The 15,069-nt window shown below is 50.5% G+C and overlaps 1 protein-coding gene across 5 annotated transcripts in view; it reads right to left on the reverse strand.

Annotated features, from left to right (window-relative positions):
• STARD8 (StAR related lipid transfer domain containing 8) overlaps positions 1–14,746 on the reverse strand; it is a 112,477-nt gene extending 97,731 nt beyond the window's left edge. For 2 of the 5 annotated variants that reach the window (XM_026066159.1, XM_026066156.1), the window contains exons 1-3: positions 13,869–14,359; positions 12,567–12,760; positions 10,590–11,881 (exon numbers count right to left, since the gene is read on the reverse strand). In XM_026066159.1, the coding sequence (XP_025921944.1) occupies positions 10,590–11,082 (493 nt within the window). In that variant the 5' untranslated portion in view covers positions 11,083–11,881; positions 12,567–12,760; positions 13,869–14,359. Of the gene's footprint in view, positions 1–10,589; positions 11,882–12,566; positions 12,761–13,868; positions 14,360–14,533 lie in introns of those variants that run through there. The other 3 variants (XM_026066157.1, XM_026066158.1, XM_026066161.1) reach the window with 3 other exon arrangements.
• Between the last annotated feature and the right edge of the window lie 323 nt (positions 14,747–15,069).

Here is a 15,069-nt window from a genome sequence, read left to right on the forward strand (position 1 = left end):
AACGCTGATAATAAAGGAACAGCTCTGGCAAATCCAGGTTCCATTATAAAAGATTATGTTCAACGTAATCAAGTTTGACATACATACGCGTACAAACAAAAAGGCCATTTATTGATAAATGAGTGTTATTTCCCGTGGGGCATTTACTGCTTCTACTTTGGAGAATGATGGGCAAGCTATTAATACACCAAATGGGCTTGTGCCGCGACCAAAACAAGGGAAAACATCCTGGCCTTTGTCAATAGGGCACATTGAATCCATCCAGCGAGTGACCCAGGCCTTTATTCCGCAACCGCTGCACAAAACAGTCTTTTGTGCTAGACGACTGCAAGTGGAAACAGGGAAAGAGCCTGGGAGTCCCAGGGGGCTGCTCAGRCTCGCCGTCCCGCGAGCCGGAGGAGCGGAGGGCAGCGATGTTTGGGAGGAGAGGCCCTGCCGGGAACGAAACCACGGGGCTGAGCTTCCCGGGCACCTTTGCGCCCTTCCCCAAGGGCTGCCACCCCCGCGGCTTTTTGGATGCTTCTCCTCCGAGGAAGGAGACCGGCATCAGGCCGCCCCGTGGCCTGCGCGAGCCCGCTGCGTTACACAAGGCCTGGCGGGGTCCGGCTCCTCGTGGGGTCCGGCTCCTCGTGGGGTCCGCGGGCAGCCCGGGACCGCCGGGCAGCGGAGGTGGCTGGTGCAGCCGGAGCTCCCGCGGCGGCACGTGCTCTCGCGGGGCGCGCGCTCGCCGGGCACGAGGCCACAGGCCGCCCCAGCAAGCGGAAGCCGACTGCCCCAGAGGCAAAGCATCCCTTGCCGACACGGATTTAGGCAATTACTTAATCCCCCCACGTGCCTGCTCCCCTGGCAAAAAGCAACACCCCTTTGGCTAGGGCAGGCTCACTGCGGATTAACCCTTTTGAGGCAGAAGATGTAAAATCCCAATCCCAAGGCAAGAGAGAAAACAACAAGTCCCGATAGATTGTCCTCACAGAAATAGGCCTATTTTTAAAGGCTGAGGGGGATGAGCAAAAAGCAGGACATTATACTCTCACAATATTTATCCATAGCATTAGCATTCCTCTGATATCTTCAGTTTAAAATGCTGACAACATTTTTTTTCTTAACTCTAAAATGCTGAATGGCAGATTAATGCTGAACTTGTTTGGAAAAATCTATGCAAAGTCTGTGGCCTCTTTTTGAATCCTTCAAGACTGCAAAAACACATCCCACGCTGGACAGTCCCCACAAAGGTCCTGGTAAAGGCTAAATCTGTATTTTTCTCCTCAAAAGATTTGTAAATACCAATGTATTTATTTATAAATAAAACACTGCTTTATTTAGTATATGTGCAAAAGCCAAATAAACTTTGCAGAAGCCCAGCCCTCACTGAGACTCTCAAAATTCCCCAATTTTTTCAAGACTTGGGACGACATCACTGAAAGTTTTAGTCAGTGATATTTCCGCGGAATTCAGGACATACAGGTTGGGCTGTGCTCTCGCTCCAGTGCCCTGAGACTTCCAGGCAAACGGAAGCCTGCAGGTAACACTCAGACACTTGGACTCCTATAGCTCGAGTTTTGCATCAGCAAGTTCTATTAAAGCAAAAGCGTTCGCCTTGTTACCGAGCCGCTCCGGGCTTCCCAAGGAGGACCGGCCCTGCAGGCACCCGTCTGCCGCAGGCCTTCTGCCCTGCCTTGGCTCCCCCGCTTTGCTTTCACCGTACAGCGCGGAAGGAGAGCGACACCGGGGGCAAAAATAACATCCCTGAGCCACTGGGTGAAGCAAAAAACAGACCGAATACAGTACGTGCCGCTGGCCCCGCTTTGGCCCCGCGCCGCAGAACGCCGACGAGAGCAGCGGCAATAGCTGCCTTTCCGCAAGGTTTTGTCCTTGCCGTCTCCAGAGCCTCACGGAAACGCTCCTCCTCCCTCCTCCGCAGCACCCTCTTTAGGGAAAGGAAGCAAGCATTTTATTCGGATTACTGATTTGGTCGAGTTTATGCTGCAGAAACACTGGCAGAGCATGATTTAAAGATGACAGTTTCTAAAAGCCATAGGTAACACCTCTCTTTTCCAAACTATACTCTGACAGTTTTATATGGGATAATTTCCAGAATGGTACAATATCAGAAGCTTAAGATTTAGCACTATCCTAGATAGATAACACCATAGTGACCACATGTTCAATTTTTAAAGAGGAGAAGCCGAGTTCTCCCTCTTCCTTCCCACCACGATGTTCTCAAACATCTTTAGGAAAGCTAAAAGTCCCAGGCTTTCAGGGTTTTTTTTCTTTTTAAAGTAATTAGAGTGCATTTGTTCCAAAACGATTACTCTACTGAGCAGAATTAGATTTGTTTGGGAACCAGAAGTTCAGTGAAACAAGTATTTGAGGTGAAAAACTGTATTTGCAGGTTCAGAGCAAAGCCAGACAAAGTCACCATCAAAACTGTTCCTTTGCTCTGAGTGAAGACGAGCAGCGCTTATTCTGCATTCTGCCATAAACTTATTAAAAGCATCGAGTTACCRGGAGAAACGCTTCCTTCGAGAAGCGCGCGCGGTGCTGCCGAGGCGGACGCTGGCGGCCGCGACGCCAGCACACGCCATAGGAAGGGCACATGGTCTCTGGGGCCCTGACGAGCATCACCACGAAGAAGCCCTTCTCCAGCTTGGCACGTCAGAAACACGGAGATCTTGCACACTGTTTAGTGGCAAAAGCTTTGCAAGTGTGATGTGCAGGTACTGTTCCCTTTAGAGGGACCGTATTAAGCAACCTGTTTTCATCATCTCATTTCTCACCGAGACGATGCACGCTTGACAACTGTGGTAGCCGATACTCACAGAAGGACATTTGGACTCAGCCTTTAAATTATTATTTCCGAACCAACTGGCTCAGCACGTGACCTCAGGCAAATCACTCATCTTTCCACATGCCTCGGTTTGTCTAAATTTGAAGTTGACCAGTTTAAGTTTGCRATCTTGCTGTAACTCGAGGCTTTTGATCGGGGGGTGTGAGGGCATCATTATTTAAATATATTTAAAAACATAACTGGTGTGGCAACTTTTTCAAGAAATTTCAGACAAGTTAGAGAAATTACAAAGAGAGCCAAGTGATACAGAAGGAAAAGTGAAATAGCTTTTAAGATTACTTAACATGTATAGCCATAAATGATTTTAAGTCTATTTAAATTCAAGCACTTARGACTATGTATCTGAGAAGAGTCTACAAAGATTTGCACATCAAAAAGACCTCCAGCAAAAACCTGCTGTTGTTATAATTAGCTTATAGGCATCTTTAACATAAAAGAAATGCAAAGTAGACGGGCTGCCTTTTTATATATAAAAAAGTGCCATCAGAGAACGCTTACAAGTGAGTTTTCTCTTTGCCATAGCAATATTACTAAACTGCTAGACCTCGGCTGGGAGATTTCGTCAGTCGTCTTCCTCGGAAGACAGGCGCCAGACTAAGGCGAAGAATTATTAGCATCTCTTATTATTAGCAAGAGCAGGAGGGCTCGCATGGCAAGCGTACAGCAAAACCAAGGCCGGTGCTATTAACAGTCAGATGACGAGCGAGTCCCAGGGCACAGCTTAACTCGATCCTGTGATCCGAGCTGCGGAGTGACAGTCCCAAACGCCCACGCTCTAAATAAGAGCTCAGGCCCAGAAGCGCGGTTAATTTAGCCAGAGGCCCCCGTGGAGCCCCCCGAGCTCACAGCCGGACGGCTGCAGCAAGGGAAGCGGCAACAGGGCGGAAAGAGCAGGGAAACCTTCATACCGCAGAAACAGAACAGTGCCGTGGGGCAGGGCTGTTTGAAGGGACGCGAGGGCACCTGAATGCACACACACGGCCTCCGCTCGGCTGGCATCAAGGGGGACTTGCTCCTGCCGGTGCCTGGCTACGTGCCTCCAATAGCCAAAACAGTCATCAGGAAAAAAAAAAAAGAGCCCACAAAACAACAAAAAACCTCACAGGGAGCAGAGACACATTTGTCTTTCAGGTTTTCATGACTAAATGCCATTTAATAAGCTAAATTTGACCTACCCATATATTTTAGCACACAGTTCTAGTGACAGCTGTCCTGTCTCRGGAAGATCCCGGCCACATTTCTGGCCGAGGTTTTGGCTTAATGAAGACAACAGAGGAATCTGTCAGGTGCAGCGCTCCGCTCCCTGCAAATGAGGGCAGGTCCCYGCAAGCTCGGCCCCCGCGTGCTGCCTCCTCTCGCTTATTCCGAGCTGGACTGCCTGCGCAGAAAGCCTTCCACAGCCCGCGCTGGGACACGCCGTGGGTGCGAGACATGGGCGCGTGGCTTGCAGGGGCTGCTCCCGGGGAACAGCACCGCTGCTCTCACRTGGGCAGAGCCAGAGGGAAACACCCTGGCAGCCCCAAGCCTTTGCGTGCGCATCCCCGGAGTCCAGAGCACAAGGAGGCGCCGGGGGGACGGAGCCCAGGGGCTTCCCCAAGCCGGCCTGCGGTCAGCCCGGCTCGCCAGCCTCTGCCTTCGCRCTCCAGCGCTCCGCGGGCTCTGGAGGACCGTCACCACGAGCCGAGTGCCGTGCCCAGCGCGCTGTCTGACCAAACGAGCCTCCTCGCCGCAGTGCCAAGGAACACAGCTCGGAGGCCGGCACTCCGGGGAACGTCTCCAGGTTGTCCCCACGCCAGCTTTACCGGGCCGGAGCGGGGCTGACCTTGCAGGCACCGTGGCAGATGGCAGCAGCTCCGTGCTTTCGTGCAGCTTGAGGGAACAGCTAGGAAGCCACGCTGGGGCTTGGAGGCGAGGAGGAGGGAGAGCCGACCTCCGCGGCTCGGCAGGCGCCAGCTCAGGCGCGGCTGGCCGGACCCTGCGCCGCCTTGCGCTGTGCCCTGGCTAGCGAGGACGCTGCGGGAAGGCGAGCGGCCGCACATCCAGGGCGAGATTCACGGGTGCCRAGAGAGGCCCAGGACAGAGGCAGCCAAGGCCTGCAAGGGCAGAGCAGGCAGTAAAGGCAGGGGGCAGGAACAGGAGGCTCCCRGGGCCTCTGCTCTTTGCTCCTCCCGTTCAGAGGCATCACGGAAGACATTTAAAACAAACCAACATCTGGCAGAGTTTCTCCTGGCACCGTTTCAGTCAGAATCGCTGCCACAAAGATGCCCCTTCTTAGGGCCGTCAGCGGCACTGGTGAGGACAGACACTTCCCAGCGAGGGGAAAGAGCAGGGCAGCAAGCGACGGGCCCGTGTCCACCGGCACAACGGCACAGGCCACAGGAGGTACTTCCAGGGCTGGATGGGAGCCACTCGCGCTGCTGCTAACCCCTTTGGAAGTGCCAGAAAAACTCAAAGGAAACTTCAGAAAACACTTTATGCAAACACTCTCTCGCACACACACAAAAGCATTATTATTGAAGAGCAAATTCTTTTCTTCCCCCGGCCCCCCTGCCGCCCCGGCTGCCAGGCTCGCCCTGATGAGAACGGGCTGCCCTTGGACCCGCGCTGCTAGCGGAGCGGCAACTCCCCAACGCCGCGTGCAAGCGCCGAGCTGGATCTGTGTGCCCTGGCTCCCCAGTCAAAAATAAATCAAGAACCAGAAGAGGGAAAGCAAAAGAATCACGGATTTAAAGAGCAGAATTTCTATTCTGACTATTTAAAGACTCAAACAGCGACACAGCTTCAAACAGGGAGAAGTGCTGAGCTGTGCAGTTCTGCATTTGTTATTTGCCCTTCTGCTCAGCCAGGGAAAGGATTCCAATGACATTTACACGAAGAGGAACAGCAACATGAGCTTGTTTCCCAGATTCAGACCCACCGGCTTGGAAACAGCCGAACCTGACTGTGAAGGTTTGGGTTACAAGTCTCTTAGAACACAACATCAGAACAAAAGCACCTTTCCTTTTCTAATTATAAAGATGCCTCGAGGCAGTTAAGTGTGAACCATCTGCTAGGACTGAGCGAACTTCTGCTCCATCTTAGCGCTCCCGTCTGGTTCCTGTTCCTGTCACAGTGCCTTTTTTCCCCAGGAATCTTCCGCGCTGAGGGCAGGGTGCCAGACCACACTGGTTACAGCGCCGATTGCAAGTCTGCATTGTTTCGGGCTTCTGTCGCTGCTGCTGTAAAGAATTCAGAAGCCCTGCGAAAGAAAGAGGCAGCAACCACAGCCCAGCTCGCAGATGCATTTGTTTGTTTCTTTAAAGAAAGACTGAATTACAGGGAAAGGGAGGTTTTAAATAAGTGCATGGTATAAATAATTGCAACATCTGTTTATGATCCTGAGACAGCAATGCAACATGCCAGAGTAAGACTTGAAAAGAACCAGAAAACACAAATCAAGTGAAATCCAGCAGTTCTTGCTGAGCTCTGAAATTTAGTTTCTGCCTTTTTCTTATAGAAACTGATGAGATTACAGATTTTTGCCTTGCACTGGGTGACATCAGTTATTGCGAGAGAAACAGAGATTAGTAACATCCTCCTCTTTCCTTTAGACAGACACCTTCAGGCAGAAGTGGCATCCGGGAGGAAGTCAAATATAGAGCATAATACCAAGAAAAGGATTCTTCATCTCTTGGGTTGCACGGAAGAAGTAAGCACCCCGCCACATGACAGAGGAGAGCGCCTGGCACCACTGCCGGGAGGCTGTCCCGAAAGGACAGCACCCACAGGTGACAGCCGCCTTTCCGCAAGGCCGCGCCGAGCACCGCGTGGCGGCAGCACGCCAGCACGGAGCCGTTTCTGCCCGGAGAGCCGTAAGGGAAGCCTCCGGCCTCCCGCCGCCCTCTCACCCCATCTAGTCCCATCCCCACCGCCATCCTCTCTGGTGGCAGCAGCACCAAGGAACCACCACGGTGCTTGCCAGAGTGGCCCAGCCTTCACATCACATTTTCACCAGCAGTAACACAAAGGCTCAGAAGTCCATAAAGAAGCTGAGGAGACGAGCCGGGGCCAAGCGAGAGAAGCACTAAACAGGAAGCGACGACGCCAGCAGCGGCTGAAGCGTCTTACCAAAGCAATAGCACCTTCCTGGGTGCGCTCTGCGGTGGGCCCGCGTAGCCGCTTTCCTCCCACTCTGCCCGCATGCACCTCCTGCGGAGGTGCACCTCCTGCATACCTCCGCTCTCTCAGCTCCTTCCCCCTCCYGATTCACCTAACCAAGCACCTGGCACAGTCTCCTCATCACCATTCTCGTCCCGACGCAAGTCGGTCTGCACTGCCCGTGCCTGTTCTTGGCTGGTAACGGCTTTGCTCCGCAACAGCTCCATCAGCACCAGCCTCCCCAGAGCCAAACCCTTTCAAAAGCTCTCCTTTGGACCAGGCCCCTCGCCACAGCGGAAGTTCTGGGATCCTCAAAGCAGGCATTTCACAGCCAGCTTGCCCGTGGCAAAAGGGCACCACCCTGAGGTCTTTCCCTTGCAACAGGTCAGATCAACAAATACAGGGAAAAGGCATCGGATCCAAGTGCCTGCAGGCAAAGCTTTTAAGATGCTGCTGCAGCCTTTGAGGCAAAGAGCACAGCCAAGCAAGAGGTCAGGGGAAAAAAAAAAAAAAAAAAAGCAAACCCGGGGAAAACAACCACCCTGCAGTCCTCCAAAATTCAGCTTGAAACATACCTGTTCCCCACCGCTCAGTCCGGACTCGCGTGAGTGAAACAAGCATTATGAAAGCACTCACCTGCACCACACTGAGGAAACGCTCACCGATAAAACGGAAGCCTAGTAAGATCTCCCTGCAAAGAGTCTTCTACAGCACTAGTACCAAAAGCATGGTCACCTAGCGAGTGTGAAAACCGAGTATCCGAGAACTACAGGTTCGAAGCTCAGAGTTCCCCACAGACTGTGTGTATTCCCTACCAGAGATATTTCTTCAGCCTAGAGATATGTTGATTCATGCACTGACAGCAATGCTCTGCAGCCCGAGATGAAAGCCCAGTGCCTTGGTGGAACAGAGAAAATAAAATATTCAGCGAGCTGATAAATTTCCACACGGGAAGGGGGGGCGGGGAGAGAAGTTGGCTTCTGTAAGCAAGGCAGTTAAATATGTACCTTAGGATAACAAGAAAATGCTTGTTTAGGGAGACCCAGCCTCCTCATTCCACACTCCCTCCTCAAARGTGCAACAGAGCTTCAAAGAGCCACCCGCCATGGGAGAGGCCGCGGGAGGAGAGGCTGATGCGCTGCAGGTGAATCGGATCAAGGAGATCCTGGATTCTTATCAGCCTTTTGCAGCCACTTCAGTCACGGTAAGCTGCCCGTACTGGATCTCTCAACTGAACTGGCTGCCATAGCAATGAGCAGCAGGAACGGGAATGCTCTGCACGCTTTTCTAGCCTGGAGTCTGGAAAGTCAGTTATTGTATTACATTGCCAATCACACACGGGCCTGAGCCCATGTTCACCCCCAAGTTCAGCTATCATCCATCATGAAGACGCAAACATACACACAGGCATGGACAAGCTCCAGAATACTCTTGGGGGAGAAGAGGACACATGTTCCTGGCTTCTTAGCCAAGCTTCTCACGGGACAGGAAAGGACACATGCTTCTTAGCTTGGTCCATGCATTTGGGGCTTCGTGGGGAGAACGCAGATGGGTTTCTACGCAATCTGGATACATCAGAGCCTGCTGGGACTAAGCATGATACAGCCAGAGCACTAGGTGACAATTTAAGCACAATCCGTATGCTCTGAGCACAGCCTACAAGCTTTGAGCCAGCAAATGCAACCAGAAAGGTTACAGCAATCTGTATATTTAAAGCTTAAGCGGCTTGCAGGGACTGCAGGAACCATGCAAGGCACCGGTCTGACTCCCGCTAGCAGGTGGAGGAGGAGGAATTRCTAGATACATTACTAGTAAGAATCCATGGCAAGCAACCTCTCAACAGCTAAATGCCTCTGGTTTCTCCTGGCTCTGTCAGAAAGCTGCTCTGAGGCTGAATGCAGCGCGGTTCTAACACGAAGACTGACGGCATGCAGTGCTAGCGCCAGGGCCCGCGCTGCTACCCCCCACCAGCATCGCTCCCTTAACAGTACGGTGTTCTTTGACAGGGGCTCTCAGGTCACTTCTGAAGTCTCATTAAATCCTCTGACAGATAGCTATTACTATTAATTTTCTCCTCTGTGAAATGAGAAGGTGTGAACACTGATAAGCAATTTGTTCTGGGCAAGAAAAAGAAGCAGCAGCTCTAAAGATCTATTAGTTTAAACCCTCTTTATCCCTGTAAGTTTTCCCTGGCAGCACCCGACTTGCTTGAGCAAAGAATGGAGCAGAGCATATACACATACTTATTTTAATGGCAGGAAAAAGTGCCAGGTGCTAGAGAGCTCAACTTGGTTTCAGAAATTACTTTTCCACAAGTTGTTTAGCCCATCTAAGGCTGGTTCATCTGAAGTCCACCATATCTGCACAGACAGAAAGATCAAGTGCCATGCTGGTTCCYGGATGCCCACTGCAGTGGACCTAAACACAGGGAAGAGAAAGACACAGTCTCTGTCGGAAAACCAGTGAAAACTAACTCCTGGCCATACACAAGGGGGGGGTGAAGCAATAACCAATTCCCTGACCACTGCTATAACCAACTGACTCGGCTCACGAGCAGACACCTCTTAACACAACCACATCAGAGGAAGACACGCTGCTGCCTGACAGCAAAGCTACGAAGGAGCAAGGGTGAAACAAGGGCCAGGCTGAGAAGAAAAGCTGCGCAGCCCTCGAGCAGAGCGGCTGGCTCAGCAGCGAGAGAACAGTCCTAAAAATCGGCAGAGTCCAACAACTTCATCGTAGTTTCCGTTACAAGAGAAACAAAAAAGTGGTTTTTTCATACCCAGAAAGCAAACCAAAACACCCAGTCTGGAATACAACCGAACCCAGTAATGGCTGGGTTGCGAGCTCCCTTCCCAGAGGCCTTGACCCTTTCTATGCAGCATCCTCACAGCAGCTGTTTTTAGCTTGGAAAACAGCTACGGAAACAAAGCGCACACGCACGTGTGTGTGGCTTTAAGAGCTTTGGGGCCCATCAACCACYTTCAAGCAAACAACAGTTACGCTTATGAGAGTTTATTGTGAACAGGGATTTGAAGGGGGACAGAGACCTCATCAGGACCCCAACAGACAGAAATGCTGCAGCACGAGCACAAATGTTACAAGCCACAGAGTCYGCCCCAGGGTTTGCTGGTCCTACAGCCACAGGAAAAGCTTTAGGCAAAGCCAGGCACACGGATGTGTAGGAAGCCGGCCTTTCTTAAATCCATAGTTCACAGAGCTACTTGAGGGGCACATTTTGCCCGCAGTCCCTTGATACACCTCTGCTCCCCTCTCACCACCTCCACACGGTGAGCAGGAAGCTAATTCCTGTTTTGGTAGAAATCCTGCAGGGCTTAAGACAGACTATTAAAGGATGGAGCAACTCCATATACTGGATTTGAACTGCACACCTTCACCGGCCTGAAACAGGCGTTAAGGATATGGAGAAGACAAAGACGCTCAAAAGTCTGCCAGGAGTGCCCAAGTTTCAGGAGCAACCGAACATCTCAGGTGAGCCTTTCAAACTTTTGGAGGGCACAGATAAGAGGCACCCACACTCACCAGCCCCTCTGGAACGCCTTGGTTCTAGCTGCAAACATGCCATAAAGATAGATGAACTTACCAGGCAGCCAGGCTGTAGCTCTGTTCCTCCAGGAGACGGATAACTTAACTTCTGCTTCCTCCCTGCCCAGGCTATAGCAGTCTCTCCTCAGGTCTGCCTTGTGCGACTCAAGCTGCCACCTTGGATCTTTTTCACCCGGCTCAAGCAGATGCCTATGTTTTGGCTGCAAAAGTTCATTAAAGACCAACACTTCATTACTGACAAAAAGTTTGTTCTCGTTCATGACATCGCCGCTGTGCCACACATAATCCTCTGTGAGGCTGATAACGCTGGGGTGGTGCTCCAAGATTCTCATGGGGAAAGGTGAGGAGTCATCTTCTATCGATGCACAGTTGGGTTCATCCTTGGGATTAGGCTCACTGCACCTCGGASAAGAAAAGCCACAGACAGCTTCATCTTCACTGTGAACTGAAGAGTATAATGCCAGAAGCTCATCCTGCTGGCCTGGAATAAAAGGCAGCTTTCTTCTGTATTCATCGTTCTTGGTATCCATTGTCCATGAACAGAAACCACTGCCTGATGAAAAAAACGGTGACGCAAAAAACGTAACTTCAGTTAGTTCTTCCTAAGGAAGAGCCATCTAGTAGAAGGCATTTATTTTGTTTTTCCCTATTTTCTTGTTCCCTGTTTCTATTCCATTCAATTGGAAAGGGATGTTTTTATTCAAGGTATGCCCATGTTTTACTCACTGCAGCATCGGAACTCTTTTCATTTGTTTTTAGCATACCAGTACTCTCTAAAGCATAGCTAGCCTAATTTCCAAAGAGGTCCATGGGTGCTTTAAAATACCTTGTATATATTGGAATAAAAAAAAAGTGACTGTAAGTTCTACAGCAGTTCCCTGTGTGTTTTCTACACTAACACTTCTTGCAAAAGATGATATGCATGCAGTTTCACTAGGACCACTGTTTAGTCTGTCCCCACATTTTTGCTTTACATTCCTCATTTCTCTCTCAAAATAGGGAACTCCTTTCACCATTTTAGAATGAGCTTGTGTTTCACAGCATACTCTTTATCCTCCCAGTGGCACGGAGCTGGGGGAATAGACGGAGTTTGGAAAGGTCTCACTGAGACATGTTTCACTGGGATGCCGTCTGAAGTCTTGTTTCATGCCAGTGCAGCATAGGAGACATTATCGCAGGCCTCACGTGATGAGCCGGGGCAATGCCTTCCACACACACACAAGAGACAAGTTCAGCTGAGATAGGTATCGATTGCCCCATTTTCTCCTCTCCCATGTACGGGTAAGATTAGCAACGTTGTGTGGAGAACAGTCTCTCCCATCATGAGTCCTATGGCAAAAAGGAAGCATCAGTGTGGCAGAAGTTTGCCCAGCTGCTTCCCTCCTGCATCTGTCTTACTGAAAGATGACTTCAATCCCTAAGGCTCTTATTGACATTCAGCTCCCTTCCTTCACTGTAAAATACAAACAGCAGATTTATCAGAAACAGACGGCTTTGAAAGCCCAGATGTACAAGTGTGCCAGGCACAGTAAGGCCGTAACAAACTGAACAAAACTCTCCCTATTCATTTTCCTGTACCACTGAATAGCTTTGAACTCTGAAACGCACGCAGGCAGAGGGTGACAAGGTTGAAGGAAAATAACCAAGGTGGCAATAATGAAGGTGTACTTCCCACATTGGCAAGTACCTTTTTATAGCTTCTTATTCTTACTAGGACTGAGAACAAAACCTAGCATAAACCCTAGAAACAAGGGTTGCCTTTCTTCCATCTCTCAAGGACGTGTCCCTTGGCATGCGCACACACACACAGAGCCCCCAGCACAGCACTCCAGGTTCTGCCACGCACTGCCTCCAAGACAAAGATGACAGCAAAGCAATGCACTGTCCCTTAGTTCGGCCAAAAAGGGACAGTCACAGGTATATTAGCTCCCTATCACATTGTTCTCTTGTGATTTTATTCTATGTCGTCTCCATTCAGACACCCGTTTTGCTCAGTTTGCCAGGTTCAGCTTACCTTTGCTGCTCTGCAGAAAGACTCTCCCTGCCAACACTGTCTGGTGGTTTATGAGGTGAACACCCCAAAGAACACAAAACCTTTGCACAGAAGAGGAGGACATGCAGTCTTTCCCCCAGGCTGAACAGGGGCAGCATGAAGATTTAGCAATCTCAGGCTTTGCTTCAAGCTCCTGCAGCCATTTCATCAATCAGCTGTCAAGAAAGCCAAAGGTCAGAAATTATGGGTTCACTGTGCCAACAGTCAGCGATCTTACCGGAAAAGTCATCTGTCATTCCTCACTTTTCAATTGTTAATAAAATCATCACGTGCCCTAACATACAATCCAGCACACAGAATATTAGCCTTAAAAGATTAGCTTTCAGAGGAAAAGAATGCTAAATTTAAGCTTTATCCAGACAAAGGGCAATCACTAACCACTGAGCTGCATGCAAGAATGCCTTCTTCTGGGAGGAAGAATTGCATTTTCAGTGCCGGGTTGCACTGCAGCATGCAGAAGGACCCAGAGGCTAGACCCACTGTCCTGGACAACAGCCACACCACTACGCAGAGCTGTGTGCAAGACCAGCTGCCAAAGGCAAAACCACACTCCTCTGTGCTTGCCGGTGAAGCGGGCTGCCACCCTGGCTTGCTAACGCAAACCTGCCACGGCCCCCTCGAGCGCAGAACCCCTCCCTGGACACCAGCAGCAGCGTCCGAGACGGGACTGCAGCTCTGCCCCCCCGCCAGCCTGGAGCGCCCAGGGTTTCCTTGCGCAGCTGCTTTCCCGTGGGAGGGCTCAAACTGGAACCTTTCAACTTTGCCCAGGTTGTGAGAGAGCTCTATCTGATAGCAAGGGCTTATCAGGCTCGGGGGGGAGGAGAATAAGAATACCCACGCACACACCCTTCATCTCTGGGCTGTGAATCCGCATTTCATAACGTTTGGACACATCAGTTGGCAAAAAACAAACAAAATAAAACCCACAAACAACTCCCCCTCCAACCCTCCTAAACAACATGTTGGTAAAAACTGAAGCATCCAACTTCTGGGGCTGCAGAAGGTTCCCCAGATTTGCTGCCAAGAGACTTCAGCCGCCACCACGCGCTGCCCCAGACGCGTCCCACCCTCAGAGCGGCTGCTGAGCTGAGGGAGGTGGGATGTTTCCAGCCCCGCTCAGGCCCAGCCACCCCAAGCCCCTTTAGCAGGTGGAGGTCCCCCCTTCCCTGAGGCAGGGCTGGGGCCTCCTCCTCCTCCTCCTCCTCCTCCCCCCCCCCCACGGCTGCCCTGCCACACACCACCCTCCCGGGCTCCACGGCCTACCTGCAGAAGCCCTGCGCCTGCAGGCAGGCTGACCCTCTCTCCGCCAAGCAGGGAAGTCGCACGGCCTCCGTTGCCTGTCCCCAGAGATGAGGGCTTGGACTGCCTCAGTTTCCCTCTCTGCTGCAGTGTGCATGCGATGAGGAAGGCTTTCAGCGCACCTGTATTTCCACTGTGCTGGAGGAGGGCAGAGTCACTCTTAAGCCTGGATCTCCGAGTGYAGGAGCGCAAAGTTGATTTCTTCCAGCAGCAGACAGTTAAGCATGCTTGAATGCTTTTGGCATTGGGCAGAAACTTATTTTCAGCTGCATTTTCCTCCGCTGCTGTTTTGCGGGAAGATAAAGCTGGTTTTAGAAACAAAACATGATTCTTGTAAGGGGAAAGGTGGAAAAGAGAGGAAGGATTCATTATAGAACAGATTTCCCTTACCTTCCCAATCTACTTGCTGCCCTCAGAGCTTTTTGCTAGATACCTCCGCTTTGGGCTAGGTCAAGGCCACCAGGAGAAAAGAACAATTTTGATGTGACAAGAGAAGCCTGAAAAAGCTTTGAAATACCTCCTATTTGTAGCTAGAGAATTATATGAAGCATTCTCTTTAATTGCCATGCTACCACTTTGCAAACACTGAGGCTGGTGAACCCATACAGTCTAGTGCTCAGCACATCTACCTTAAAGAGGAGTTCGATGCTGATGTCAGCCGTATTTCTGTTCTCCCAGCTGCAACTGCCAGGACTGACTGATGAGGACTTGCCAACTTCAAAATCCATCGGCATCTTCCCGTTGTCACTGGCACTTATGGGTTAACAGTTATCAACCCGTTTCATTTGTTTGATCTCCAAAAAGACAAAACTCAATCCACACAAAACTAATGCTAACAGCTTTTAGTGGTTAAGTTTTAGACTAAAGCTGAATTTGAAACAGTGACCTGGAGGCAAACTTTCAGTTTGGGGATAGGAGATAAATCCCTGACACATTCTTTGTTAAATTAGAGCAATGTATTCCTCTRTATAGCGATGGCCTCCTCAGAACAGTTCTTTCAGGTGCAACATTTTTGCTTCCAAAGGCAAAGCTACATAGATTGCAAACACTACTTCTGCAAAAAGGTCAAGTTTTTTGACGCTTTGGATACCCTTGATAACATCTCTTATTAATATGCAAGACAAGCTGCTTGGATTACTCTAACAGTGCTCCAGCAACAAAATTT

The sequence above is a fragment of the Apteryx rowi genome, unplaced genomic scaffold (genome assembly GCF_003343035.1).
Source record: "Apteryx rowi isolate R43461 unplaced genomic scaffold, aptRow1 scaffold_24, whole genome shotgun sequence".
Classification (NCBI taxonomy): Eukaryota; Metazoa; Chordata; class Aves; order Apterygiformes; family Apterygidae; genus Apteryx; species Apteryx rowi.